The sequence below is a fragment of the Impatiens glandulifera genome, chromosome 9 (assembly GCF_907164915.1).
Source record: "Impatiens glandulifera chromosome 9, dImpGla2.1, whole genome shotgun sequence".
Lineage (NCBI taxonomy): Eukaryota > Viridiplantae > Streptophyta > Magnoliopsida > Ericales > Balsaminaceae > Impatiens > Impatiens glandulifera.
In genome coordinates, this window is record NC_061870.1 from 26,988,779 (window position 1) to 27,008,589 (window position 19,811).

Consider the following 19,811-nt stretch of genomic DNA (forward strand, 5'->3'; position numbering starts at 1 on the left):
TTCAACATCATCTTCATTATCTTCCACCTGCTTCTCCACCTGCTTCTCCACCTGCTCCTCCACCTGCTCCTCCACCTGCTCCTCCACCTTCTCCTCCAAATTCCCAACATTCTCCATTTCCTACAAAAACCAGAAAAGCACTTCAATTAGTCCAAATGCAAGAAATAGGCAAAGTGCGCGAATTGCACCAAATGCAAGAAATGCATACCTCAGTATTGTTTTCCCCATCTTGAACTGTCTTCTCCATTTCCAACAAAAGCCCATCCTACAAAAACCAGAAAAGCACTTCAATTAGTCCAAAAGCAAGAAATGAGCAAAGTGCGCGAATTGCACCAAATGCATGAAATGCATACCTCAGTATTGTTTTCCCCGTCTTGAACTGTCTTCTCCATTTCCAAATTGCCAACATTCTCCATTTCCTACAAAAACCAGAAAAGCCTTTCAATTAGTCCAAAAGCAAGAAATAGGCAAAGTGCGCGAATTGCACCAAATGCAAGAAATGCATACCTCGAAATTTTTTTCCCCATCTTGAACTGTCTTCTCCATCTCCATCAAAAGCCCATCCTACAAAAACCAGAAAAGCACTTCAATTAGTCCAAATGCAAGAAATAGGAAAAGTGCGCGAATTGCACCAAATGCAAGAAATGCATACCTCGAAATTTTTTTGCCCATCTTCAACTGTCTTCTCCTCCAAATTCCCAACATTCTCCATCTCCAACAACGGCCCATCCTACAAAAACCAGAAAAACCCTTCAATTAGTCCAAATGCAAGAAATAGGAAAAGTGCGCGAATTGCACCAAATGCAAGAAATGCATACCTCGAAATTTTTTTCCCCATTTTCAACTGTCTGCTCTTCATTTTCATTGTCCTCCCCAACAGTGGTTTTCTCCAAGAGCCCAACAATGTCTTTTTCCTGTCCATCCTACAATAAACAGAAAAGCCCTTCAATTAGTCCAAATGCAAGAATTAGGAAAAGTGCGCGAATTACACCAAATGCAAGAAATGCATACCTCAGTATTTTTAACACCATCTTCAACTGTCTTCTCTTCATTTTCATTGTCCTCCTCAACATTATTTTTCTCCACAAGCCCAACATTGTCTTCCTCTTGTCCATCCTACAATAAACAGAAAAGCCTTCAATAAGTCGAAATGCAAGAAATGCACCAATTATACAAATGCAAGGAAATGCAAGAAATACATACCTCAACTTCATTATCCTCCACAAGCCCAACATTGTCTTTCTCCAAAATCAGCACATCATTGTCTTCCTCCTGTCCATCCTACAATAAACAGAAAAGCCTTCAATTAGTCGAAATGCAAGAAATGCACCAATTATCCAAATTCAAGGAAATACAAGAAATACATACCTCAACTTCATTCTCCTCCACAAGCACAGCATTGTCTTTCTCCAAAATCACCACATCATTGTCCTCAGTGTTCACCTCAAAATCCCCCTCGTCCTTTTCTTCTTCATTCTCCTTCTTTTTCTCCCCTTGCTGTAGTTGCTTTAACATCCGTTTAATGAGAATTATGTCATCTCTCATTTCGGTTTTGATGAGACTTATTTCATTTCTCATTTCAGTTTTGAAGAGAGTCATTTCGTTTCTCATTACAGTTTTGAATTCATTTAGCTCCTTCGAAAGTTGATCCAATCTACATCTATCGTGGGGAGTTGTTGCTGTTGGAGTTGGGGGAGAGGATTCTTCGTCTTCGTCTTCGTCTTCGTCTTCTTCTTCTTCTTCGTCTTTTCTACTCGTGGCGCTCTCGACAGAATAAGAGCTGCTGGTGCTGGTGCTGGTGCTGGGGGTAGGGTTGCGGGTTCTTCTTCTTGTGGAAGGTTTGACTTTGGCTGGAGTAATTTGTCTTTTCTTCCTCATGACAGTTTTTTTATGAGGAACTCCATCGTCAATATCTCCAAATTTCCTCTTTCTGCAGTCAAGATCAAAAAGGACATCATAAACATTACCTCCCATATCTTCAAAGTCATCCCCAGCATATAAGATCTTCTCTTCTTCAGACAATTCCATTTTCTTAACAATCGTGCCTTGCAGGGCAGTGTGAAGATCAGAGGCAGTGCTCTTCCTCTTTGATTTGTACTGTATTATTCTTGGGCAGACAGGCTCTTCAGTTTGAAGCGTCGTTTTAATTGCAAGATTGGGGACAAACGTTTGGATCACCTCATAAGTCCACACTTGTAAGGCTAGTGCGAACCCATATACGGTATAAGAAACATCGACATCTTTGTCTTTGTCTTTGTTCTTCTTCCCCGAGGCGGCATCCTTCTTCTGCAGATACAGCTTCCTGTAGCGATCAAGGTCTTTGGTCAAACCCTTCATGGTTGCTCTAAAGGCCACCTTTCCCCATGGAAAATTGAGGAAGGTGTCGATGTCATCGACCATGCTGAAGAGTTTCATATTTATTATCCTCCTCGGGTCAAGGGCAAAGAGATAATGGGAAACAAGGTATACCAGCCCCAATTTCCATGCATCTTCCCTATCAGAGCAGGACAGGAATTTTGAATGAATGTCTCCTATTCTAATAAGTGGAATACGTTTAAAATATTTAAGAACCAAAGTTGGAGATGCTTCAACCTGGTTGAAAATTGTTTGCTCAGTAGGGAATCTCCCAAAATTGAGACCTGTAACCAATGCAAACTCCCTCATCCCGAAGCACAGCTCTTCTCCATTCACAAGGAACTTCATCTCCATAGAATTTGAGCTGGACTTCCTGAGGAGCATGTGGTGTATAATCATTCCTGAGAAACGCAGTAACGGGTGCCCTTTGAATAAGAATCTGAATTGGGTTTCCTCTACCCTTTCAGTTAGATTCATCTTGGCAAACTTGGCAGCAATATTTCCCATATTGGTTTTCCAGGATACCCTCCCAGCAAACTCGGGTATTGTAGTGGACTCCATCTACAAAACAAGGAAGAAGATGGGAATAAGCAAATCGAATTAACCATTGAGAAATGCTTGCAAATTTCTTAATAGATTAAGGTGCAGTAAAGGTGCAGTAATACATTAAGGTGCAGTAATGGACAGTTCTAAAGACATTAAGCATATGATGTGTCATTTCTTAGATCAACAACTCATCCTGTCTCATTGGCATTCAATTAAACGTAAAGCAGTAAAGCAGAATAAGAACAGACGAAAATGAAGCAGTAAAGCAACAAAACAGATAAACCCTAAGCCTACACAGTCAAAGAAAACACAGAAATACCATTTCTTCACAAGAACATAACAAACACGGAAATGTCATTTCTTAAACGAGAAATGAATGAATAAGCGTGAAATGCATGCATGCAGAATAAGAACATTCATACAATACTCGTCATATACACACTAAAAGCATTTACACACATCAACGAAACGAGAACCAAACCCTAAACCCTAAATACATCAATATAAATCAATATAGACGGCATAATACACTTATAAACCCTAAACCCTAACACTGAAAGCCCTAAACTTACCGGAATATGTCGAATAGACGGCGGAAAAAGACGATGATGTCGAATAGAGTGGAAAGTCGATGACGTTGAACGAGGAACGATGTTGAGTGAACGATGATCTTGATCGATGTTGAAGGAAGTCGGCAGTTGAGAAGACGTGGTTTTGGAAGTCGGAGTGGGAGGGAGAATCGGGGTGGTTTTGTTTAAAATTAGGGCCGAAAAATTATATATACGACTAAAGACGCGATTTACCATGCACGCGATTTAATCTGAATCGCGTGAGTTCATCACCGCGATTTAGATGAAACGCGTGGCTGGTAATTCACGTACATTTAAAAACGCGAATTACCAATCACGCGATTTAATCTAAATCGCGTGAGTTCATCACCGCAATTTAGAAGAAACGCGTGATTGGTAATTCGCGTCTTTGAGCGTAAAAACTGGCGCCGAAGGGGTATTTCCGACATTTCGCAGGGCAAAAGGGCCCTTTTTGCCAACTTTAGTAGGCGGGGGCCCTTTTTGGAATTTCCCCTGTTATGGGGGCCATTTCATCAAATTTCCCTACTCAACGGGTTCTCTTCCCCCTCAATTTATTTTTTTTATTCTCTTATTATGTATATTTTTTATTTTTCTTAATTAATATATTTTTTATTTTATCTCTTATGTACTTCTCTTTATCATTAATTTTATATAAATATTTATTAGTTTTTTTAATTAAATTTTTTTTAATATTATAGTATATTCTCTTTTATTATTAATTTTATATAAATATATATAATTTTTTCCATTTTCTATCTAATCATATATATATATATATATATATATATATATATATATATATATATATATATATATATATATATATATATATATATATATATATATATATATATATATATATATAATAACTCTTAAGATTAAAATGAAGAATTGATACAAGTTATTAGCATATTGATTCTTTCTCATAAATATATTACTAATTATTTTTATTTAATTTCTTTTTCATTATATATATATATATATATATTTCTTAATTAATATATTTTTTTATTTTATCTCTTAAATATATATATATATATTTCTTTTACATTATTAATTTTATATAAATATATTTTTTCTCAATAATGATATAAAAATATATATTTATCTAACTATTTATATTTATAAATAATAATTATATTATATAATATTTTTTATAAATCACGTACATATCTTATAATTACCTTTCACCTATATGAGTCTCTCTAAATCTATTTTTAATTAATTATTTTATTATTTTCCTTTTTTAAATATAAATTTTTTATTTTTCTTAATTAATATATTTTATTTTATTTCTCATCATATATATATATAATATTACATATTTAATTATTTTAATATACAATATTTATATTTATAAATAATAACATTATATAATTTCTTTTCTATGTTCTATCTCTTTTTATATATATATATATATATATATATATATATATATATATATATATATATATATATATATATATATATATATATATATATATATATATATATATTCTATCCCTCTTAAATAAGTTTTTTTATATATATTATAATATATTTTTATTATTAATTTTATATAAATATATATATTATTTTCCATTTTCTATCTAATCATATATATATATATATATATATATATATATATATATATATATATATATATATATATATATTCATTTTCATCATTCATTTTATATATAATTTTTTTTCACTAATAATACAATATAATTAAAAAAAAAAACTTTTTATAACTTATTAAACACTTATTATCTTATCTTAGAAGATGAATAATAATCATTAATTTTCATTTCCAATACTTTTTTTTTCTTTTTTATTTAAATATATATATATATATATATATATATTATATAATTATTTTTTTCTCTTCTTTTTTTATTATTTTATTTTTCTACCGTATATTATGTATTTATATATATTTATTTATTTTAATAAAATACCTTACTTTTATTTAATCATATAATATATATTATGTTCAAATATGTCATATAAATATATATAATGATATAATTTTAAATTTCATGTACCAAAGTTTTTTTTCTACCTAAATATATATATTTTCTAGATTTAACTATGGTTTAAATTTGATGGTACAATGGAAATGAAAGGGAGAGTGGGGGGATGCAAGATCTAAGTAGACATGATAACAAGGGGTTCCAGGGAACGAAGAATGCATTTCTGTTTTTATTTTGGAAAATTTTTTAATATATCTTTGTTCCGTTTAATTTTGGGAAATTCCCACAAAGCACCGTTTATAAAATATTTAAAAATAAATTATATAATAAAATTATATAAACAATTTTTTTTAATATAATACATTGAAACTTTACATTGTTATAAAGAAATTAACTTTTCACTCTTATAAAATATAATGAATAAATATATTAAAATATAATGAATAAATATATTAGTGATTTTATATATTTAATTGTGTTTTTTTTGTGTTTAAGGTTGAATTAGAGTAAGATCAAGACGAAGACACTATCCCGCAACGTCCCTGTTCAGTTTCCGAGAAAAACCGCCTCAACCGGGACAAGTTACTACGGGTGGTTTTAAATTGTCGTCCTTAGACCTAAGTCTTTGAGAGTGGTAACTAAAATGACAATGATGATTATATAAATGAGGATGTGAGACAAGATAATTAGAAACATTAAACAAATAAAATTCTAGTTTATTAATATAACATAATTCATTTATAACACTTATTTTGAATTAAATATTTATTATTTATTTATATAAACACTTATTTTAGATTGAATATTTACAGTAATATTTAATTATAGTAAATTTTTTAAACTATATCAATTTTTTAATATAGTATAATTAAATATAAACAAAATAAAACTATTAATATTTATTAAATTAAAATCAAAATATTAAAAAACTTTATAAATAAATAATAAAAATTGAAATTAGAATTAGAAACTCATATAATATATTTTATTTAAATATTATAATTTTATATAAAATAATATTTAATATAAAATTAATTTAATTTTTTTATAATATAAAAAAAAAATATGATTTAAAATGACATAACTTTTATTTAATTATGTATATACATATTATTTTTAAACAATTGTCATATATATATATATATATATATATATATATATATATATATATATATATATATATATATATATATATAAATATAAAAGATGCAATTTTAAAAATCGCATCAAATTTTTTTTTGTCTCAAAATAAAAATATTTTAATTTGTTTTAGTTTTTTTGTTATTAATTTTTATGCACATTTTCTATTTTCTTAATAATTTAGTTATCTTTCTGATATTATATATATATATATATATATAATTCTCATATTATTTTTCTTTATATATAAATATAATTAATAAAAAAATCTTCCTTAATAATTTAATTATTTCTTTCTCCTTATTTTTCTTTATATATAAAAACACATCTGTAACATATATTAAAAACATTTTATATTATAAAACAAATAATGATATGAAATTATATAACTTCTATTTAATTATATATATATATATATATATATATATATATATATATATATATATTATGTTTAAATATTTTCAAACATTTGTCATATAAATATATATAATAATAATGCAATATTAAATTTAATACACTAAATTTTATTATTCTCTCTAATTAAAATTACACAAAATATTATAATATTAAATTATTATAATGCTATAAAAATAAAAATTAATGTTAATGATACATTTTAATATATATATACAAATTTGAGATTTAGTGAAATGTGATTTAAATGAAGAATGATAATGTAGTATTATATATGTGTTATGAATTTTGAGATATGCAAATTATGATTTGAAAAATTAAAAAAGCAGTAAGAATATATTTTATTGTCTTCAAATTTTAATATTTTAAAATTATTAAATACTTATATATATATATATATATATATATATATATATATATATATATATATATATATATATATATATATAATAAATAGGTAATATATATTTAAAACATAAAACCAACCAAATATATTTAACATTATATTTTGATATTATTTAAATAATTAATAAATATTTTTTATTTTAATTTATTTATAATGTTTTAATATGATTGGTTCGTGTGTAACTTATTGTTTATATATTTAATTTTTTTCTAAAGTTTTCTAAATAAACAAAATAAATTTTAATCTCAACAAAATAATTTTTTGTAACTTTAAATATTTGATGATTTTAAAATATATGTTAATATTAAATTTTGATTTTTTTTATAAACTAAATTCATTCAAAATTATTAAATTTGAATATAATATTATTTTTATCTAAAATATTTATACTGAAATAATATTTTATTTATATATATATAGGGGTAATTTAAAGTAATATATATATATATTGGAGTATAATAGATTTTTGTCATTTTTTCACAATTTAATTAGATGATAATAATAATAAAAACAAGAATGGAAAGAATCTAAATCACACTATAATCTTCTAAGCAAACTCAAAATAAATATGGATCTTTTAAATAAAAATAGTTAAAAAGAACAAATTATGAAAAATTTTGATATAGAAAAAGTAATAATGAAAGATGGTTATAGATATAGATTAGATTAATCGAAATTTCTAATTAGTCAATTAAGCACAAGAAAAAAAAAGAAGAAAATAGTATATATGATGCTGATGTTAGGCCAAATTCTCTCTTTCTCTCCACCTGTATGTTATTTTTCCATATTTGAATAATCCATTATAAACAGTACTACTGTTTTTTCTGGTCATATTAACACGTTGAATTTATCTTTTTCAAAAAAAGTAACACGTAGAAGTTGATTATTTATTATCATGAATATAAGCCCTTGTTAATTTGGCACTACATTAATTTATCCTTTTTTATATTAATGTCAGGCTAGCATGAGTAAGAATCTTTATATAAGAGATGAAATGTATTTATTTTAGAATCGAAGTATAAAAAACAAATACTAGTTCTTCTATACATTATATATATACCTCCTATTTCTCTAATCATTAGCATAACAAGAGATACAAAAATAATGTATCCTCCTATTTTATTCTCTATATAAACAATAAATAAATAAAACCCTAAATTAATAAATAATATGAACTTGGATGAGTGGTTTCATGCAGGGCCTTCTAACCGAAGATAGTCATACATGAATCCACTGAAAGGATTGTTGCCTATTGACTGAGTAAGATAAAAGGCATTTCTACCGGACCAAAGCTTCCATCCGGGTATCTTAAAACTCAACATCCTGTAAAGTCCATGAATCCCGTGTCTCGCTATCGCGTTATCTCTCCCAATCATTCTCGTCAAATAATCTGCTTGTGTCAACTTCGGATCATTGATTCGAATCTTCAAAATCAAACCATTACCCAATTAATTAATCAAAATTAAATTAACAATTGTCAGTTTTTGTGTTTGTATTGTAATTACCTCCAATCGCGCTAGAGAGGACGCTGCGAGAGCTATACGAAAGTAATAAGTTCCATTCTTATTGACATTCACAAGATCAAATAAAATTGTCCATGTTGTGGGCACATGTGAATTGTCTGCTTTTCTCCTGCATTATAACATATTTTTAAAACAAGACATGATAAGGGTTAATAATATATATTGCTGTTACCTTACCTAGTAACATGAGCATAAAACCAGTCTTTAGAGTAATTACTGGTTCCAACAGTGTAGACGAGATCCTTCTCAGGGTATAAGTCACTATAACGTTCCCATAATCCATAATGTCTAAAACTGTAAACAAAATAACATCAATCAAAATTGATCTTATAAAAAAATTAACCCTCTTAATTTACTTTAATTATATATCTTACTACTCACTTGTCCTTTTGTTGTCCAAAAACAGGGTTGATTCGCTCCGGTCTTGGATCTGGCACGTAGAACTCAGCCGCGGTTCGATCAGGAACACCAATTTCCCACAAGGTCGGCCCTGCCCGAACCGGCCAATACACAATATCTCCAAGCCCGATCATCCCACCTACAAACATTTTTTTAGTTTAGAGCCTCAATATTATATAATTAATTCTTCTTAAACATTTAAGACATAAACATGCCTTGAGTGACATTGACTTGAATTTCGTAACGATAATCTCCTATGACTCCGGGGACCCATGCGAACAAATTGTAGTTCCCTGGTCGGACATTCTTTATTGAGAATTGGCCATTCGAGTCAGCTTCTGTCCAGAACTGATATCCCTGTTAAAACAAAATATGTTTTCTTAATTTAAATAAATAGTTAGAACAACAAATGCATTATTATAAGTCAAATTAACCTTATTTTCTGTCTGCCAGGAAGTAGGTTCCCCTGGTGCAGCCAGACCCACATAAGCATAGCTTCCATTCATGATCCCTTGGCTCATATACCTAAAAATGCCAAGAATAAGATGTCTTAAAAAAACAAAAGCAAAACATTGTTTTGAGATTGAATTAATATGGTACCAATCACGGACGAGTAATCGACCCCAAACCACCCCACGCTCCTTAGAACCGGGAAAACCAGACTCCAACCGCGCGAAATTGTATGGCCAGTTATTACTTTCTTCCATCAACTGATGATGATCATGGATTCATGGTTATAACTTATAATTATACAAAATTAAAATAAAAAGTTATGTTTTAATAAAAATTGCATACCCTGTTTTTGGCGTCCTCCCAAAGGGTCCAACCAGGGTTCTTAATGTCATGCGAAACAGAGTTAAGGTAGATGAAAGTCGGGCCGAAGACCTTCTCCCATGGCTCTCCATCTGCAAACATCATTGACACTTCCCCAGCATAATGCGAACTAAAAAATACCTACACAAACATTAATAATACAAATAATTAAATTTATTCAATTATTTCAAATAAATAAATAAATTAATTTGATTTACTAACTTCTAAGCTAGTTGGTCCAACATGAGAGCTAAGCTCTTGCTTGAGTGGCCCGCCCATTTTGTACTCATTGCTTGGCGTTATGACCCAAAAGCCAACAGCCGGGTTTGAGGATACCCACCCGTGGACCCGGTTATCTTTTATATCACTTGAAAATTGGTATTTGTCATCCACCTAATTAAAAAGAAAAATTATTTAATATGCATTTATTGATTAAATAAATAAATAATAACATACCTTGTCTTTAAAAAATGGGTTAGATGGATCGGTGAGAAGAACAGCCTCTTTATAATCAAGAGAAATTCCACGAATTCGATCTTCTTCAGTTGGCATAATTCCTTGTCTTGTATCCGATACCGCCATGTAACTAAACCTGAATGTCATTATTTAAATCGATACGATTAATTTATTAATTAGGAATTAATCAATTAATCGTGATTAAATTTCGTATACTAACAGTTGTATACTAACATTTGTTGGTTAAGTTTGAAAGCAACCCTTGTTTGGTCAATGCTCATAGATGGCCATCCTTGAAACCTTTCAAATTTTGCATATGTATAAAACCCATCAACTCCTCTCATCATCACATACCTGTAATTAATTAAATTAATTAATCATTAGAAATATTAATTATTAATTAGCATATATATTACAAACTAATTAATTAATTTGCTAGCCTTTTGTCAATATTAAGAGGAAGAGTAACGCCATTGTCATTAGAAGGATCCCATGTCTTAGTAAAAGAAATCTCTATTTGATTGTCGTCTTGAAACACGATTCTATAACTCGTGCATTCCAGCCTGCATGTGTCGTACAATGAAATAAGATTAATTAATTACAAATAATTTAAAGATATATATGTCGGTAAACTTACTGATCGTATTGTCTATGTGATGGTCTATTCCAAACCATATCCCAGTAACTGTAAAAACAAACAATATTAATTATTAATATCGTCGTGAATTATGACTTTGTTATATATAATCATTACGACGTACCCTCTATTAGAGTCGGAGTTATTATTATCATGCAGTAAATTGGAAATGTCATGATACTGAATTCCAATGACTCTTCCACCCGGAGTAGTTAATGTCACTTTAACGTTGCCATTGTCTAATACAATCTACATATATTCAATATATTAATTGATTTAATTTGTATGAAATAATATTTGTAAAGATAGATAAAGAGATTTGATTAATTACTTACGTAATTATTGCCGATGTTGTGATAGCTTAGTGAAGGGTTCCGTGATTCTTTTTCTTCTTGATCATTTGTAATATTTTGACGGCTGGATAGATTCCTGGCTTGATTTATGAGTTAGATAAGATCGAGAAACTGTAAATCGAAAGAGGGAGATCGAAGAAGGAAATAGGTACCTCGATTGGGCGGGCAAGAAGAAACGAGACATAATAAGAACGAAACCAATTATAAAGATACATAATCTTTGTTCTCTCTTCATCTTCTCCATCTACCAAAAGTAGATATTATTGGTGATAGTAATATTCATAAATGAGTTGGCTCTATATATATAATAATAATAATGGGACTAGTGGAAAAAGAGCGGTCCAAATAGGAATTTTAAGTGCTACAAATTAAGTAAATACATAAAAGAAACAATTGCATTAATCGAAGTTTCTAATTAGTCAATTAAGCACAAGAAAATAGTATACATGATGCTGGTGTTACTTGTTAGGCTAACGACTTGTTTAGGTCGTTTGCCCAAATTCTCTCTTTGTCCGTATATATGTTATTTTTCCATATTTGAATAATCCATTATAAACAGTACTGGTCATATTAACACACGTTGAATTTATCTTTTTCAAAAAGGTAACACCGCGTATACGTTGAATATTTATCGTGAATACAAGCCCTTGTTAATTTGGCACTACATTAATTTATCCCTTTTATATTAATTCAAATACATTCGACGTCAAGGATTTTTATGTTTGTATGATATGAATAGTTTATTTTTAAACTTTATGGACATACCTTTACATTAAACTATTAATGTCTACTATATAATATCTCATAACTTTCTTTTTTTAATGGTTTCTTTTTTAATTTTTCAACTTTATTTGAGACTTGAATTTAAGTTATTTATATTAAATTGATCAAGATTAAGTTTTGAATTTTGACATAAGAGACTTGAATTATCATAATTTTAGTTATTTAAAACTTTCTTTTAAATGGATGATTCTTATACGTGATATTTTCTTTCGTTTTTTAATTAATTTATCACGTTTATAAATTAAATAATATTTAGATAAGAAAACAAAGAAAAACTTATTTCTCTATAAATGGTGTAGGTTTGGGGAATGTGATAATGTGGTATGATGGCAATTGGGTAGAAACTCTTCTTCATTTTATTTTTTAATATGAATATTTTTTAATTTATAGATATGACAAATTAATTAAAAGAATAAGGTGACAAGTCAAGAAAAATGATGTATAGTTCGTTTGGAATAAAATCTTAAATGATTAAATTTATGATAAATTAAGGCATATACGATACAATTTAACGTTAACACATATTGTAAGAACAGTGTCGGCCCTGAGATTTGGGCTGCCCCAGTCAACTGAAAGATTTACGTACTTATCTTCCACCACTAAGGTACAACACTTTTTGTTTAAAATTATAACAAATTTAATAAAATATCTTACTAATTTAATAATTGGGTTGCTCTGGGAGTAGGCTGTCCTAGCCCAAGGACTTACCCAGAGCCGGCCCTGGGTAAGAATAATTAAGTTCTATTAAATGGCAAAACATAACAAAAAAAATGAAATCATATAAAGAATCGTATAAATACCTTTATTGTATTCAAGAAGCTATGTATTTGAATTTCTCATATGAAGGAGCTTCAATTTTTCAGATGACATTCTATTTGTCAAAGTAGCAATTTTAAGTAATTGTAGAAAGAAAATGGATCAACAACTTCACCAAAATGTTGATCTAAAATTCAATTTTATGTGGGAATTTAATTTGTATTATGTTAGTGATTTTTATTATGTGTTGTTATTAACATAAGAAGTTAACATAATATTAATTAATGCATAAGCTTACTTCCTCTTTTTAAGGACCTCCAAATATATTACTTAGCAAAATAAATAAATAAAAGAGTCTCAAATCTCAATAGTACTGTTATATAATTTAATTAACATTTTTCTTGAAAAAAAACATTAAAAACAATTGAAATTTATGTGCGACTAAATATGACCTTGATAAAAAACTTATTTTGACTTTGCAAACAGTTATGAAAGAAAGAATGAGCTTTTATTTGACCACAAAAGTTAGGCAAAAGACCAGAAAATTATTGTATTTTACCAGCATGCATATGCTTACAAATAAACTTATTTGTACAAATTAAAGAAAGTTCAATGTGTTTTTTTATCAATTGTTAAATAAATCTAGCAGACAAAAATTGGTGATATGAAGATGAACTACAAATAAGTGATTAAATAGGTGAAATAAAAATATATTTTTGTAAATAAAATATAAAATATATTTTAATTAATAAAGTTTAAAAGAAAAGATGTTGAATTATTATTTGTATAATCAAATCTGAAGAAGGTCTAAAAGTTCCATCATGCATGTTAGTTGGTTCTCCTGATTTATTATGGTTCTATTTGAAACTAATTAATGGAGTTGGATTTGAAAAAAAAATATTTTACTTACAAATTATATATTATTTTTAATAATTTATTGAGTTATTAATTTAAATGAAACAATGTTTTGATTTTTTTTTTAATTTAATTATGTATATATTAATAAAATTAAAAACATTAATGTTCCACCTCCAACTTTAATTGTTTTCAAATGCCATTATTTTTCTTTCATCCTTTATATCTCTTTTGTTTTTAATGTTTTTCTTTAATTTTTTTTTGACATAACTAAAAATAACAAATTTTGATAATATTAAAAAATATTTATTTTAATGGGGAGGAAATATATATATATATACATTAATGATTGATTATATAAAACCCCATAATATGCATTTAGTCATCTAATTAAGTTAATTTTGGCGATAAGCAATATAATTGGCCAAATGATACAATGGCGCCGCCTTGGCCGGATCAAAGCAACCCAGCTCGTCGACGGCCTGCCTAGCCAGCTCTCCGGCGAACTCTCTTGCCCCCTCGATTCCCATCAACTTTGGGTATGTGGCCTTGTCGCTTACCAAATCTTTTCCGGCAGTCTTTCCCAACTCCGATGATGACTTGGTGATGTCCAATATATCATCCACCACTTGAAACATCAACCCCACACACCTTGCATACTTCCTCACACCCTCTACCGCAGCCGCATCCCCACCACCTAAAATCGCCCCGCAAACCACCGCTGCTTCTAATAGCTTTGATGTCTTGTGAATGTGAATGTATTCCAAATCCTTTAAATTCACTTCTTTTCCCTCGCTACCTATATCAACTATTTGCCCAGCCACCAGACCTTCTGACCTACACTTACATATCATAAATTACATCAATATAATTTCAAATTAAGATTTAATAACTTTTTTTATATATATTTTAACTAGGTCACCCGCCCCGAATACTATAAAAATCATGTATAGGTAATATAATTTTGAATTCTAAGTCGACCCATTTAACTTGTTTAATAAACATGTGAAAATTGAATCGAATTGAAATAACTTAAATTAGATCCACTAACCTATTTACAAATTATAGGATTTTGTGTTTAATTTTTCATACTTATTTAAAGGATTTGTAATTTAACTTTATTACTATTTTGTGTTAATGTCATTTTAATCTAAATTAAAGAGACTGATATTATCACTACCGAGTTAAATTAGGTTGAATTCGAGTTTAGTGAAGTTAATCGGATCAATCAAGTCGGACTTGAATCAATTACAAATAAATAGTTCAGTTTCATATTAGAGATTTTAACCCGAATCATTAAACATGTCAAATTGATATTGGTATTGTTTAACCCGCTGCAAACTCGTAATGACCTTATTAGTCGACCCTAGTTCTTAAAGAAAAGAAAAATAAGGATTTGATTCACACTTTTAACCCTTTAATTAAATTGAGGTGGATATTACGATTATGGTTCGTGTATTCTTATATTAAATAAAAAAGAGAACTTAGTTTAAGGAGTTCTTCGGTTTTGTATCATATAAGCTAGGATGAGTGGGTAAATAAGATTTGATTAGAGTACGTACCCAACCGAAGACGCAAGCTCTACGATGGCTTGGACGACCCGTTCGGATGGTACATAGCGGGTGTGTGCCGCCACATGTTGGAAGGCTAGAGATAAAAGAGCGTCGCCGGCGAGAACAGCGGTTTCCTCCCCATAGACTTTATGGTTGGTGGGCTTTCCCCGTCTTAGGTCATCGTTGTCCATGCAGGGGAGGTCATCATGTATTAGAGACATGGTGTGAATCATCTCCAAGGCACATGCCATCGGCATGGAAATGGTTTCGTTTCCTCCGACCAATTCGCAAGCGGCTATGCAGAGGATGGGTCTTATACGTTTCCCTCCGGCAAGAAGGGAGTATCTCATGGCATCGTGAATCTTGAATGGCTCTTGAAGAGGAATTGATAAATCAAGGGCCTTGTTGATTTTTAGTCCTTTGGATTGGATGTAATCTTGAAAATGAAACTCATGATGATCATCTTGAGGTAGATTTAATAATGGCCTCCGTAATTCTTTCAATTTTGAAGTTTGAGAATTCGCAACATGAATGGCCTTAATGTAGAATTTTGAGTTGATGATATTGAGCATGATGCTGGAGCCTTTTCGGGTTCTAATGATGGGATCATGAAGAAATATTGAGCTCTTTTTTCCATACAAGTTTGGAATGAGAGTTGAGGCCATTTTTTTTTATCTTGAAGAGGAATATTTGTGAGTGATCATGTTGTAAAGATTTTGTATTTATATATGCTAGCTGTTTGATGAGAATAATTATGGAAGATGCATGATTATGCCATTCTGGTCGGTTTGTATTTTTGTTACTTATATTTTATTTGAATATGGTCCTTAGATTCCCATTTTGTTGTGGAATTTTTTAAGGTTATATTCCTCTGCAGAAATGCCAAATCTCCTACTCAAGCCTGCATTTTTTTTATTTATTAATATAAGTTATATTCAAAATATATTCATCCCATTCTTAATAATGACATCTATATCTAAATATTTCTCAAGGTTTTAATCATTAGAAGTTTAAAAACCAAAAATAATAAGAGTAGAAATTATAACTTTATAAGGTAACTCAAAGTTATAAATGAAAAAAAAAGTAGTTTTTAAAACAGCAAAAGTCAATTATTAACAATTAACTCTTTAAATAATGATGCTCTTGTTCAATTATTAAACATGGTAATCAACGACCAAACAAAACCCCAAAATGGAAACTAAACAGGCTTGGTTTGGTTTGGTTTGGTTGTGAGCCACTTCAGCATCCTTATCTTATCAGCTGTTCATGTTCATGTGATGTATTTTGGCTGCAATAGAACCCTCTACAGAGGAGCAAGAACTTGTGAAATTTCATTTTCATCTTTCTTTGTTTTGTATCTGTTGGCAATTGAGGGGCCACGGGTTAATTTGTGGATGAAATTGGTCTGCATCATTTGCATGGTCCCTCCAGGCTCCATCTCTTATGTAAGGTCTACATTTTACTGTACAATCTCTCTCTACCCTCTCACTCTCTACTAAAAGTCTAAAATAGTTAGCTCCAATCTCACGAAGTGGGTTCTGGTATCTTCTACATTGTTGTTCTTCGTATATTCCCCTTACGGGTAAGTCTCATCACTATAAATCTGCTTCCTTTCATATCCCCCGCCCTTTCCTGCTGATTTTCCACATGGGTTTTTCTTCTTATATTCTCAATCTCAGAGTTTTCAGATTGCTTACATCCTTTACTTGATGATGATGTGCCCTTTCTTTCTTTGGGGGATCTTTTGTTTTAGAATTTGGGGTTTTCATTTGATTGAATGTGCTGTGGTGAATCTTCAGTTTCTCTATTATATTGCAACATTGAGTCTAAATTACTCAATTGAAAACGTGGGAACTGTCTTGTATCATCTAGAATTTGACCTTCCCATTCAATTTGGGGTTTGTTTTCTGATTTCAGAAGCTTGTGTTAAATCAAATCATCCATGGCAATAACTGCTGCAACCAGTGTCTCTAACAGTTCCTTGGTTACTGAGAGTACACAGATGAGTAAATTAGGAGGTGGAGATCATAACCGTGCATTTGCTAAGTCACCACGACATATAAACTTTCAAGGCTCATTCCATGATGGTGATCAGCTAGGAAGAAGAAGAAGAAGACAAAGCAGTGGACACTCATTCTTAAAGTTTTCTAAAACCACCTTATGGCATGTATGTGGGAAGCCTAGGATTTCGTTCTTTTCACGATTGCCAACTATAATATGTCGCCAGAACACCACCGAAAAACAAGAATGTACAAGAAGTTATAGCGATTCAAATCCAGACTCGAAAAGGTTTAGCATCATTCTATTATAAAATCAAACCTATATATTATCAAGTTCACACTAATCCTTATTCAATGTTATATAGAGCACAAGATTCCGATGTCTTTAGATTAGAAGATGCATGCCAATTTATCTACAATGACGCCAAGTTTGTAAACGAAAGGGCTCGGAGTGATATTTTCTTGCTTTCTCGGTATTTTTCAGTACCCTTTTCGATATGCAGAGTACTCTTTTTGTGGAAGTTTGCTGTAAATCATTCTTTATCAGGAGTATAATGAGTATGGATGAACGGGCGCGTCAAGATGTTGCCATAATTGGGTCAGGGTTTCTCAAGCTCGACGGTATTTTGACTATCTTAATATTAATTACATGTTTGAAATGAAAACATTGGTGATTGTGTTGTTGCATTGTTTGTTAGCTCGTGCGAGAAAGGATACTGAGAAAATCGACACCAATGTGAAGAGAAAAGCTGAATTTCTTCATCATATCGCGATGGTATGTATGTATTATCAATATACTCTTGATCTTTTCTCTCTTCCTCATTGGATCAAAACCGCATGGACAGATCTTGAAAGAGAAAGCAGAGTCCAGATTGAAGAAAGCTGCTGACAAACACTGGAGTGATGGAGCATTGGAGGTTCTTCATTATCTACTCATTAATTGCTGATTATATATATAGTTAGTTAGTTAGTTCACCTGAGAATTGAAATCACTACAGGCTGACTTGAGACGAGCAGACTTCTTTGCCAAACAACGTGCTTTGGAAGATGCACTGACAGCATTAGAGGTAAGTTTCGATTATTCTAGTTATCAAGGATTTATGAGCACAAAGAAAAAACATGATTATTCTTGTACATGTTACAGTTTGTGAAGAACATCCATGATATGATGGTGACAGAGATGTACAAGTTGTAAGTCACCTTTCTTACTCGTTGTTTATAATATGGTTGCTTAACTGAATCCAATTTCCAGGAAAAGGGATTCATCTTCATCATCATCAGAGAGCATTCAAGGACATATAACTATTGAAAAGAATGGAAAAACACACGATTTCTTTCCTGGAGAAGTTTCATCTGATCGGATAAGTGCTATTCAGGTCTTCTTATGTTCTATTATGTCTTGAATGAATGATAAGAACATAATAATCAAAGGAAGGATTTTTTTTGGGTGGATTGGCAGGAAGCTTACTTGAGCATGGCATCTGCCTTTTATGAAGCTGATGGAATTGACTACACTGATCCAGAAGAGGTAAATTCGCAGAATATATATATATAGTTCGCTTTGGAAACAGAAAACCCCGAGAATCTCTATTTACCCTTATCTTGAAACAGCTTGAATTACTAGTTGCAACACTGATTGATCTGGACGCCATGGATGGAAAGAGCAGTGTGTCTCTACTGGCTGAATGTTCAAGCTCTCCTGATGTAAATACCAGGTAATAAGAACCATCTATAAAAACCGCCCAAAGAATAAAAGTGAACTGATATTTGTATATTTTTTCCTGCAGAAAGGCGTTGGCTAATGCTTTGGCAACAGCACCCTCTATGTGGACTCTTGGAAACGCTGGCATGGGAGCATTGCAGGTATTCTTATTAGGGTGTCTTTTTTACGTTCACTTGATAATAAAGTGCGATGAGTAAGAGTTGACAGGTTTGTGCAGAGATTAGCTGAAGATAGCAATCCATCGATTGCTGGAGCAGCGTCGAGAGCAATTAGTGAATTGGAGAAACAATGGGAAATAGAAGAGGGTGATAGCTGGAGGTTCATGATGAACCAGGAGGAGCTGGGAAAGGACTTAGATAGTGACCAAGAACGAACATGATCCGCTGGCTATATTCGGAAACTTTGTAGATAGCAGAAAAGCTTGCCCTATATAATTGACTATACTACCAGTGAAAAAATAAGCTCCACTAATCATACAAGTAATTAAAATGAATGTAACTTTTGCTTCTTTTCTTTTTAATCTCAGTAATGAATTGGTTTTCATCCTAATCTAG

General features: G+C 30.5%; 3 protein-coding genes across 4 annotated transcripts; 1 reads left to right on the top strand and 2 right to left on the bottom strand.

Annotated features, from left to right (window-relative positions):
• Positions 1 to 8,596: 8,596 nt before the first annotated feature.
• On the bottom strand, positions 8,597 to 11,270 carry LOC124916111 (rhamnogalacturonate lyase B-like). Its single transcript, XM_047456845.1, has 13 exons — positions 11,235 to 11,270; positions 11,038 to 11,160; positions 10,832 to 10,951; positions 10,598 to 10,733; positions 10,364 to 10,534; positions 10,124 to 10,282; positions 9,929 to 10,038; positions 9,763 to 9,853; positions 9,544 to 9,685; positions 9,311 to 9,467; positions 9,107 to 9,223; positions 8,912 to 9,038; positions 8,597 to 8,830 (listed from the first exon to the last, which is right to left on the bottom strand). Exons 3-13 carry the CDS (start codon positions 10,942 to 10,944, stop codon positions 8,597 to 8,599), a joined length of 1,557 nt encoding a protein of 518 aa, XP_047312801.1. The 5' UTR covers positions 10,945 to 10,951; positions 11,038 to 11,160; positions 11,235 to 11,270.
• A 3,106-nt stretch (positions 11,271 to 14,376) lies between these two features.
• On the bottom strand, positions 14,377 to 16,199 carry LOC124916112 (geranylgeranyl pyrophosphate synthase, chloroplastic-like). The gene is made up of 2 exons (XM_047456846.1): positions 15,544 to 16,199; positions 14,377 to 14,818 (listed from the first exon to the last, which is right to left on the bottom strand). The coding sequence occupies exons 1-2, from the start codon at positions 16,197 to 16,199 to the stop codon at positions 14,377 to 14,379; spliced, it is 1,098 nt and encodes a 365-aa protein (XP_047312802.1).
• A 795-nt stretch (positions 16,200 to 16,994) lies between these two features.
• Positions 16,995 to 19,803, top strand: LOC124916623 (senescence-associated protein AAF, chlorolplastic). 2 transcript variants are annotated; one of them, XM_047457362.1, is made up of 13 exons: positions 16,995 to 17,116; positions 17,452 to 17,823; positions 17,900 to 18,007; positions 18,082 to 18,155; positions 18,233 to 18,309; positions 18,380 to 18,451; positions 18,533 to 18,601; positions 18,679 to 18,725; positions 18,787 to 18,910; positions 18,994 to 19,062; positions 19,146 to 19,249; positions 19,322 to 19,397; positions 19,475 to 19,803. In XM_047457362.1, the coding sequence occupies exons 2-13, from the start codon at positions 17,477 to 17,479 to the stop codon at positions 19,634 to 19,636; spliced, it is 1,329 nt and encodes a 442-aa protein (XP_047313318.1). In that variant the 5' UTR covers positions 16,995 to 17,116; positions 17,452 to 17,476; the 3' UTR covers positions 19,637 to 19,803. The 2 variants fall into 2 exon arrangements, with proteins under 2 accessions (XP_047313318.1, XP_047313319.1); XM_047457363.1 differs by having other exon boundaries at positions 19,465 to 19,707.
• Positions 19,804 to 19,811: the final 8 nt, after the last annotated feature.